Genomic DNA, 10,328 nt, shown 5'->3' with positions numbered 1-10,328 from the left:
CCTGCAGATCAGTGTTCTTCCCTCTTTGCCTTCAGTCCTAGACTTCTGATGTCCCTACTGCATAAACAAAATAAGTGGGTTCCTGTAGGTTCCTGCCTGGAGATGATACAGGAGAAACAGGTGCAATGACTGAGGGTGGGAGGCCTACAGCAGGGCAGGGAGCCTAGCCCTCCCCAGGCAGCCCCCAGGGCCTCCTATCAACCCTGGAGGCTGCTGGGCTCACTGGCTCACAGCATTGGCAAGGGCTCTACCATCCTGGAGCTCCGGATTTCTCCTTGGAAGCTGTTTCCACAGTGATCAAGGGATCCCTGAAGAAACTAAGTGTGGATCACCTAGAAGGCGACTGGATCTGTGGTGGAGAAGAGCCCCAGAGGCAATCCCTGGAGTCTGTGCTCCTGGAGGAGCCCTCTGCGCCCTTCCTACGGCCCGAGTCCACCCTCCTCCGACTACTAACTCCACCACCCCAGAAAATGCCAAGACGGCGAGCACGCGTCACCCAGCCAGGGGGACCAGCTGCACAGCAGCGCCCGCCCGGGGCGCACAGACCCGCACCCCCCCCCCCCAGCACTCTGGCGCCCCTCTCCACCCATAGTTCCCTCTCCTCCACTCCTGGCAAAGTGCTCCATGGTGCCAGGGGCTGGAGCTGGGGAAGGAACAAGGAGGTGGGGGAGATACCACACACGCACTTTGGAGAGTAAAGGAGGGCCACAAGCCGAAATTGGAGACCCAGGCAAGAACAGGGAATGTCCTGGGTGGGGCTGGCCACCGCTCCAGGGACAGAGCAGTTGTAGGAGCTGAGAAAGCGTTAGGAATGAGGTCCACGTTCAGCCCCGGGAGCAAGTAAAAGACAGGCACCGGGTGGAAGAAGATGGCACGGCGACCCACGCGGCCGCACTCCGCTGGGGGGGGAAGGGGGTCATGGAGAGCCGTGGCTGGGCTGGGCACGCTCAGAGAGGGACAGAGACTCCACTAAGGACTTCAGGGAGGCGACCACTGTACCTTTGCCATAGGTCTGGCTCGTCGGTCCACAAGGAGGTCAGCAACAGAGGTGTGTGGTGCAGGGGGAGCCACCAGACAAGAACTCATAAGCATAAACAGCTAGGACACCGGAGCTACACGAGGTCCACACGGTAGCAGTGGAGGGCGCCATGCACCCAGCTCAAGGACCTGAGAGCAAAGACAGAGGCACGCATGTGGCATTGGATCACATCAGAAAACACAGCCAGCTGTGATGAACCGCGCTCAGCAGCGGTAGCAAGCTGCACACAAGCTGCACGATGACTCCAGGTCCCTGGGTAGCATTCCTCTAAGCCTGTGATCCTCCTTAGCTCAAAATCAGGACACCTCCTTTGCAACCAGGCCCGGCCACCCCCTTGGAGACCAGACCCTGGCAGCTAAGTCAGGTACAAGTGCACAGTGCTCTGACCAGGTCATGCTGCATTGGCTCAGTGTCACTCAGCTTTTAGAAGATATCCCCGCTCTCCAGAAAATAATGATGTATAAATGCCCCAAGCTTTGTAGGTATACTGTAGAGAAAGAAAAGAAGGGCTTGCTGGAAGAGTGTGGGTGGGAAGGAGGTGGGATGAATGGAGAAACCTGTCTGCAAGAAGCATTTGTGGCCGTCAAAGGTCCTGACAAGTGCTCCAGTCTTCCATCTGCCCATAATCTTGGGTCTTCTTTCTGAAAGGTCAGGGTGCCCTTATATTTACCCTGCAAAGGGCAGTGACTGCAGAAGGATGATCTTGTTGGAGCATGCTTGTAAGCACACGGGCCATGCCAGGCCACTGTATCTGGGCCATCCTCCCAGGGCAAAGCCACAAGAGTGACTGGGATAGTCTAGGTTATGGAGAAAAGCCCAGTGCCCGACTTGTAACTCAGAGATCACATCTGACATCTTTATTTAGTTTTTACAGCTCAAAAGGACTTTTTCTTTGCCTGGAAATAACTGAAGGACAGGGGCAATGGTGGCAGCATAGCTTTGCACTCATCACTGGATGTCATTGCAGAAGGAGAAGATGCATTCTAGGACCCAGGGACTTAGCCATCCACCAGTCAAGAGGGGATTTTGTGAGAGCTCAGAGGGAGGGAGGCAGGCAATGCTTAAAAGCAGAAACTGTTTGTCCTTTGCTTTTTCTGGCTCCAGTTTCTTTACTCCAGCACCAAACATCGAAATAAAACACATTTGACCTTTTATTCTCAGTTCTGTTTTGAGAGCCCTCAGTGAGATTTGTCAAGTTAAAGGTCCTGTGGAAATTCTGGGCAAACTTCTGTTATCCACCTTGATCTGGAGTTTGGCTGGGAAATGACTAATTGTGTGAGTTTCTTGTCCCCACAGTGGGAAAGAAATACAGGAGCTGCAGCCCTCAGCACACCTGGTCCAGCCAGCAATGGCTGCACTAGCTAGGGCTTTTTTCCATCATTCACCTTCTAAGTCCAAACTCACTGTCACTGGGACAGAAGGGACTCCAGAGAGGAGATATTGTATAGATAATATAGAAAGGTAGTAGAAAAAGACAAAATAGACCTTTTATTCCAAAAGGTGAGAAATGAGAGGAATTGGGTTGAAAAGCAGACATGAGCAATTCAAAAACCCATTGGAAGTTCACATTTAGTTGTCCTAATAAGACTTGCTCCTTCCAAAGACTAATTGGGAATAGCCAGTCTTTTAATAAATCAAGATTGTAACTCCCACCCAGTCTGAACATTTACCTTTCTAATATCTGTGTGCTACTTTATCTCACTTTGTAGGATAAATGAATCCTGTGAAAAAGTGTCCATAAATCCATTTTTTGTTTTGTCATACTGGGGTTTGAACTCAGGGCCTCACACCTGCTAGGCAGGCACTCTATCACTTCAGGCACTCCACCAGCCCTTTTTTGTATTGGGTATTTCTGAAATAGGATCTCATGAACTATTTTCCCAGGCTGGCTTCAAACCAAGATCTCCTGATCTCTGCTAAGATTACAGGCATGAGCCACAGGTACCAAGCTCACAAATTACTTTTTAAATTGTATTGTATATGTTTCTTATTGTAAATAAGAAATCTTATTTATGACTATCATTAATGTTTCAGAATGTTCTAGGGTTAATTTATAGACCCACATGTTGGATGTTTTTGGCATTTCCCATACTATATCTAGGAAATGGTTGACAAAATGTTAACCTTTAAACAGTTGTCAAGATTCTTGATGATATAGAAATTAAACATGAAATTCTGCACTTTCACTTTGAGGGATCTGTAGATGTATCTTGAGATCTTGGGAGAGTAAAGAGCTTAGTACTACATAATGAAATGCTGATGTTACTCAGATTGGGGACAGAGAGTGACAGAAGCCCCACAATGAATGGTTCATCTCTGGCATTGGTTGGGATTGACAGGTCTAGAATAAGTAGAATGTTTTCTTTGGTGTGGTTTATCATTGCTTTAACCATCATGGTCCTGAGGTTGCATAGTTACTCCATGGGTGTAACCAGCTTGGGTTATTAATCCCACGGCTAGAGACTGTGCAACATTCACTGTGTATTGAGTGCCCACAATTGTCAAACACATGGCAAGCCCCCACCTGAGAAGCTTCCCACAGTGACCAAGCAGCACAGCATCTCACACACATAGCAAATACATCAACACATGGCGATAAACCCATCAAGGACCTGCCTTGGGGGATCACAGGTGCTCCAGACCTCTCCTCCATGAGGGATTGGCCCCGTGTTCACTCCTGATCAAGGCACATGCTTGACCCTGGAGCTCAGTTCCTTACCTTGCAAACCATAGGACAGATGTGGTTGACTAGCCTACCTGCAAAAAATAAACCTTAGCTTCCCCGGATAAAAGAGCAGCCCAAAAATCCACAAGAACAAAACATCAGACAGGTTATGTCAACTGGAATATGATTTCCTTTGCAGCTCTCACAGTTGCTATTTCCAGGTAAACTTGCCAACATAGTTTGAAACACTCCTCTGCAGATTTAGTGAGATAAATCTATTGATTGGCTGCCAAAAATGAGACCTGGGGACAATGCTTGCAAAGAGGATTACAGAACCTCCTGTCAGCCTTGGGAAGCTGGTGCCAAGTCTGGGCTGGCTTCTTTCCCAGCTTTGCTCCTGTCTGACTCCCTGCAGGAGCAGGCCTGCATACATGTCTTGATATTAACCAGAATAAATTATAAAGTACAATTTTCTACCTACAAGCCTGTGTGGATTTCTCTGGAACTCATCTCTGAGAGATTTTTTTTTTAACAAGTCAGTTTGTTTGACAAACTTGTCCCAACTAGATGTCACATGGGGTAACAATTAACCAGTTGCTGTTCAGTTGCCAATTTTCATAACCTGTAAAGATGTTTAGAAGCCCAACATAATTCACCCACCTCTTTAGGCTGTCCATAAAGTCTATGCAAATGTTTAAAATCTTAACGTAAGTTGTAGGCGTGACAGAAACCAGTGGTAGCTGTTCTAGTAATTAATAGGGATGCTGTCTTCTCACAACTGATATCGATGTAAATCAAGCTAATTAGGAAACATTTTTATTTTTTTAACACCACAGTGAGGACTTGGAATAATTCATGGTGCATAACTTTATAATTCAATTAATCTAAAGTGAAATGATATTTCTTCTGACCTGACTGGACTCACACAAAAAGTAATTGAGAAAACTGTTGGATGAACACCCCTGTGTATTTTGATCACAGGGATTTCTTTCTATATGATAAACCAGCTATTATCTGAAAACTAAAAGGATATTCTCCAAGTATGGCATGCAACTCATTGTCAAATTCAACTCCAAATTTTTACAACTTTGGCAGATACAACTGAAATTTCATTCTAATATTTCAGAGATTCATTAGACAAGAAGATAATTCTTAAGGTGACTTATTTGGATGTGCATTAAAAATCACCTGAGGTGCTTTGAAAAATGATGATGTCCAGGTCCCATTTTTTTAAAGCTCTCCAGGTGATTTGAGGAGCAGCCAGGGCTGAGAATCAGTGATTTAAACATTCCAACAAAGAGATCATAATAAATCAGATTTCTCCCTAATTAACTCTACTCCTTCCCCATATCCCTGTCCTCTCCATATGTACCCTTGTGTTCTGGTATTGAGCCTTCCCAAGTACTCAGACCTGCTGGAAATACAGGAGCCAGACCCTGGGACACCTGGGAGATAAGCTCGTTTGGGGCAAGGGACAGAAGGCTGCGACATTATGCTGTGGGTGTGGGCTGCATTATTTAAACACGATTTCTTTGTTTTCCAACCCAAGGATGAAGTGCAAAGTCGGTTTAGTGCCATTGCCAAAGGTAATTTCCATCTTCTATCTCCATCTGCCTTGTTCTTTCTCCCAAGCTAGCCCCTTCCTTCCTTTCCCCACATTGCAAAAATTCTAGCCATGTAACTACTAGACTCCTAGGGCATGAAAATGCACTCTCCCCCAGTACAGCAATAATATAATAAAAATAAGCTACAAAAAAGAAAAAAGAAAGAAAATGTACTCTCTCAACATGGTTTATATGGGTCTATTAAAATTTAATCCCTATCATCCCAGCACTGTCCTCTCTTTCCTTGCCCTGTATGAATGAATGAGCTCCCCTCTGAGAGTAAGAGAAGCAAAAGGCAGGGGTGGGGGGGGTGGGGGGGGCATTGATTCTTCTGAGCTGGGGCAGTACTGGAACCTTACAGATGGTGACCAAATTGCTGCAGGCACTAGTTCATGCCACACATACCAGAGGGGCTGATCTGATAGCTGGATACTGTGTCTCATTTCTCAAGGTTCCTGCCCTTCTGCCCCAGTCCTTGTTCCAACATTCATCTTAAAGAGCCTTGTCCCAGGGCACTTGTCCTCATTAGCAGAGCTCTCGAGAGGCTAACGGGATGATTATCAACCTGGTGTCCTGCCCAACAGTCCTTACCTGTTCCTTACCCCTGACCGTAATTAGTGCTTGATCTCCACATCTTGTGGGTGGCAGTTTATTCTTCTGTGCTGTCCTTAAGTAAACTTCTCCCCGCCCTTATATTCTGGGCTGATATGTTCCAAGTGTCCCCGAGGAGCAGATGCTGAGCAGTCAGATGGCAGCTATTGCAACCGAGCAATTAGAGGATGTAAGAGAATTCTGGTGCACACGGTTGACACGGAGCGGTCAGAAAATCGAATATTTGAGTGCCTGACCTGTGGCAAACACTGCGTACACGCCTGCGCGCGCGCGCACGCACACACACGCACACGCGTTGTCTGTCTTTATGTACAGTTATTGATTCCCTTAAGTAAACTGGACATTTTTCTCTTCAGCTATCCCTTATTAACCAATTCATCTCATCATTTTAATATAGTAATTGGGGAGTTAGAAGGGAAAACAAAAATCAAGACCTTTTACAAGGTGGGTTGTAAGTGGTTCTGTGCTATAAATTCAAGTCGGTTTTAAAACTGAAATATTTATAGTGCATGAAAGTCTTATTCAGAAAATCCTAGATGTGAGTTTGTAATGCATATTTACCTAAAATCCTAGACACTCCAGGACTCAAATTGACAAAACAGTATCAGGTATTATATCTCAGCTGTGTCCTTTTAAAAAGACTTACTGAAAAATTTTTTAAACTCCCATCATCTTAAATCCCACCCACAGCATTCCTTCAACACTACTGAGCAGAAGAGAAAGCAAGGAACAAAGAGTGGTTCTGAATTATTTTTCTGAACTAGGAGAAAGCTTTGTTTGGCTTTTAGGGCCATAAGAAAGAAATAATGCTCTTCCCTCTCTCTGGTCTCCATACCAAAGTTCACTTAACAATTGACAAAAACACAAAAACAAGACAGGCAGCTGGACAAGAGGGCTAGCTATGCTAGCTTAGTCCTGGTGCCGGGAATTAAGGTCTCCAGTGTGACCTCGGGTAGTGACCTCAGAGGCCAAGGGACGTGGAGCTCCCCAGCCCAAGCCTCGCACAGGGACATCAGATGACCACGCTAACTGTCACGCTCTGGCGGTGGGGCACGATCTTGCGGGGCCAGGCGAGCAACAGCTTGCGCAGCTCCTCGCGGAAGCTGTCATGCAGCCAGGCGTAGATGAAGGGATTGTAGCAGGCGGAGCTCATGGCCAGCCAGTGGCAGAGGAGCTGCACCAGGCCAAAGGCATAGGGGTCGATGGCGTGCGGGTCGAGGTCCCGCAGCAGGTTGAAGACGTGCAGTGGCAGCCAGCAGACGGCGAACACCACCACGACCACCACCAGCAAGCAGAAGGTGCGGCGGCGGCGTGCGCGGTCCCAGTCAGCCTGGCTCTGGGTCACGCAGCCTGGCACCACGCGGTTCCGGAGCTTCACCGACACCCGGACATAGGACAGGAGGATGACCAGCAGGGGGAGCAGGTAGGTGCCAAGCAGCAGCCCCCAGGCGTAGAGCTGGCGCTGGCGCTCCTGGGAGCCCCAGAACTCCTCGCAGAGGCGCACGTCGTGCGGCTTCAGCTCGACGTGGTAGGTGTGCACGGCGGCGGGCAGCGCCAGCACCGCGGACAGCGCCCAGATGGCCAGCACGGCGTAGGCGCTCAGGCGCAGCGAGATGCGCCGGCGCAGCGGGTGCACCAGCACGACGTAGCGGTCCACGGCGATCGTGGTGAGCGTGAACACCGACACATACACGGTGACCGGCTGCAGGAAGAAGACCAGGTGGCACAAGCCGCCACCGAACACCCAACCGCGTGGCTCGAAGGCATAGGCCAGCGTGAGCGGCACGCAGGCGGCGCACATGAGCACGTCGGACAAGGCCAGGTTGCCGATGAGGAAGTTGGTCACGTTGTGCAGCCGGCGCACCCGCGCGATCACCAGCACCAGTAGGCAGTTGCCCACCAGCCCCACGACCACCACGACGCTGTAGAGCAGCACGATCAGCCCCTTCAGCTGGTGCACCAGCTGCAGGCTCTGGAACGGCGTGACGGCCTGAGCACCGGGACCTGCCACAGACCCATTGCCCACCGAGGCCTCCGCACTCTGGTTGGTCGGAGTTGAGGCCACTGGAGGCAACCCAGAAAACAAGTCAGGTACCCTGGAGTTTCGCGTGGGCAGTGAGGTCATGGCCACCTGTCCAAAAATAATCAAAGTCTGTCATTTTCCGTTCTCCATCAGCCTCTCTTACACCAACCACCCCCCACCCCCCACCCCACCCCACCCCCACCCCACCCCCCACCATTCCCTTTGGAATGACTAGCCACGGAACAACAACAAAAGCAATAAAAAGGTGCTGTGCGTCCACCTCTGTAAAATAAACCTAAGCACGGTTAGACAGGCACAGGTAACCTAAACACCTCCTCTTCAATGCATAGCCCTCTCGATCCACGCAGCCCAGACCCGGGAACGAGTTTCCTACCTGTGAATGGGGTTTGACCGCGGGAAAGCGCTCCCGGGAGGGCAGGGCAGAATTTCTGCTGTCCCCAAGCGGTCCTCCTCCCACGACGGCGACCCAGGCTTCTCTCTTACCTGCGGTTGCTGCACGGATCCAGGGGTTCCCAGTGGGCTAGCAGCTTTTGAGGGGACTGGGAGCGCCTCCCCTCCTGCCCGCCCCCCCCACTCCGCGCTTCTTTGTATGGAAAATGGGGGCGGAGCGCAAGCTGCCCAGCTCGGTGCTTAGGAAACTAGTGAGGAAGGCAGGGTGGGGAGGATGGAGCCAGAAAGGGGGAGGGGCCGGCAAAGCCAGGTCAGAGAAGCGAGGGTGGTCTCCACTACCGGAGCTTGCAGCGCCGCTGCAGAATCCCGGTCCCAGCAGAAGAGAAGCATGAAGCGCCCAGCTGTCGGGACCCCCTGGTGTGGTCTCAAGGGGGAGGGGCAGGAGGGGAGATGAGGGTAAGGGAGCTGTTAAGATGCACCAGGGGGTGTGAGGGAGACGGGACAGACTGGTCCTTCAGCTCGGATCCTACATAGAGTTCCAGCTGCGGTTGATGGAGTCGCTGGGCTCTGTCTGACCGGGCTTTGCCATGTAGAGCCCGGAGCTGGCCGCGGACCCACTGAGCCTTTTGCCTGAGCTGCGGGCACCCGGTCCCGCCAAGCCGAAGGAAGGATTCCGCACCGCGGACAGTCCTGCGGCACCTGCTGCACCTGCCGCGCTGTGCGTGCCACGCGCAACAATTAGCAAATTCCTTCCCCTCTGTGGGTCCCAGATGTTGGCAGAAAAAAACCCAGCCTGGTTCAAAGAGATGCCTCTTCTCTTTGCTTCCTGGGTTGTGGCTGCTGACTCAGAGAAGAGGGTGAATAGAGGTGTATGAGCCGGGTCTCCTAGGTCCAGGGGTTGGTGACTTTTGCTCCTGTGCGGATCACCACACAGGGTCAACCCCATTGTTTACCCCCCAGGTCAGAATATGCAGCCCTCGTGCCAGTTACCCAACAAAAACACACCTCAATGCCTTGCCCCACTGCTCCCTTCTCTAGCTCTTTCTCTCTCAGTTACACCCACACCCTATCACCCAGCTCTCCCAGTACCAAACGTTGACTTTCTAAACTGGTACTCTCTCTTCTTCCTTGAATGATGCCCTCAGGCCACCTCATCTCAGTTTTTAGGATTTTTTTTTAAATGCCAGTAATTACAGGATTTAGCTGGATAGATAGCAAAAGTAATAAACATTTGAAAAGTTTAAACGTTTCATGAAAATTTTAGTAGTATTAAGTCGTCATTGAAATGCAAATTAGCCTGAACCATGAAGATGGGTGTGAGGAAAAGGGGGCTTTGCAATCTCCCCTTCAGATGCCGTCTCATCTCCTGGGCCTCTTCTTTCCTTTTACCAGAGGATAAAGAAGCTCTTCGTGGTCCCCTCTCTGGTAAGCCCTTGTGTTTTATCCTAACTGTGGCTGCAGTTAGACTGGAAAGAAGTAGCAAATTATTCCACCCTCCAAAGTCAAGTGAGTCACTCATTCAGGAAGAAAAGTCAACATTGGTACAAAAGCTATCAATTGTATGCAGCTGTATCCACCCCAAACCTACAATCCCTGAGTTACAATCAATTTATCTAAAACCATTATGAATTTTTTTTAACCCAGAAAACTACAAAGCTTCAGTTGTGTTGCCTGATCCCTTAACTGGTAGTTTCTCCATCATGCTGACCAGCAGGGCTGTTAAACACCTGAAGCATAGGAAATTGTTGTAAAGCAGGTGGAAAAGGATTTGGGATGTTGTTAGGCCTTCTAAGTGGAGCCAGAACTCAGGTCAACATCATTTGATATATCACAGTAAAAGCAGTAAGAAACCAACCTTGTCAGCAATCAAAGGCCATGCAAATATTGGAATCTGAAGGTTTAATATTGGAGCACCTTCCAGAGAAGTGAGACAGTATTTGCCAGGTTCCAAATTAAGTCTGGTAAGGATTTAGT

At 49.5% G+C, this 10,328-nt stretch overlaps 1 protein-coding gene across 1 annotated transcript; it reads right to left on the bottom strand.

Annotated features, from left to right (window-relative positions):
- Positions 1-6,531: 6,531 nt before the first annotated feature.
- Positions 6,532-8,465, bottom strand: Prlhr (prolactin releasing hormone receptor). The gene is made up of 2 exons (XM_020183365.2): positions 8,338-8,465; positions 6,532-8,051 (listed from the first exon to the last, which is right to left on the bottom strand). The coding sequence occupies exon 2, from the start codon at positions 8,043-8,045 to the stop codon at positions 6,933-6,935; it is 1,113 nt and encodes a 370-aa protein (XP_020038954.1). The 5' UTR covers positions 8,046-8,051; positions 8,338-8,465; the 3' UTR covers positions 6,532-6,932.
- Between the last annotated feature and the right edge of the window lie 1,863 nt (positions 8,466-10,328).

Source organism: Castor canadensis, chromosome 7, assembly GCF_047511655.1.
Source record: "Castor canadensis chromosome 7, mCasCan1.hap1v2, whole genome shotgun sequence".
NCBI classification, from domain to species: Eukaryota; Metazoa; Chordata; class Mammalia; order Rodentia; family Castoridae; genus Castor; species Castor canadensis.
Note: the sequence above shows the minus strand (reverse complement) of the source record. Positions and strands in the feature narration are given on the sequence as shown.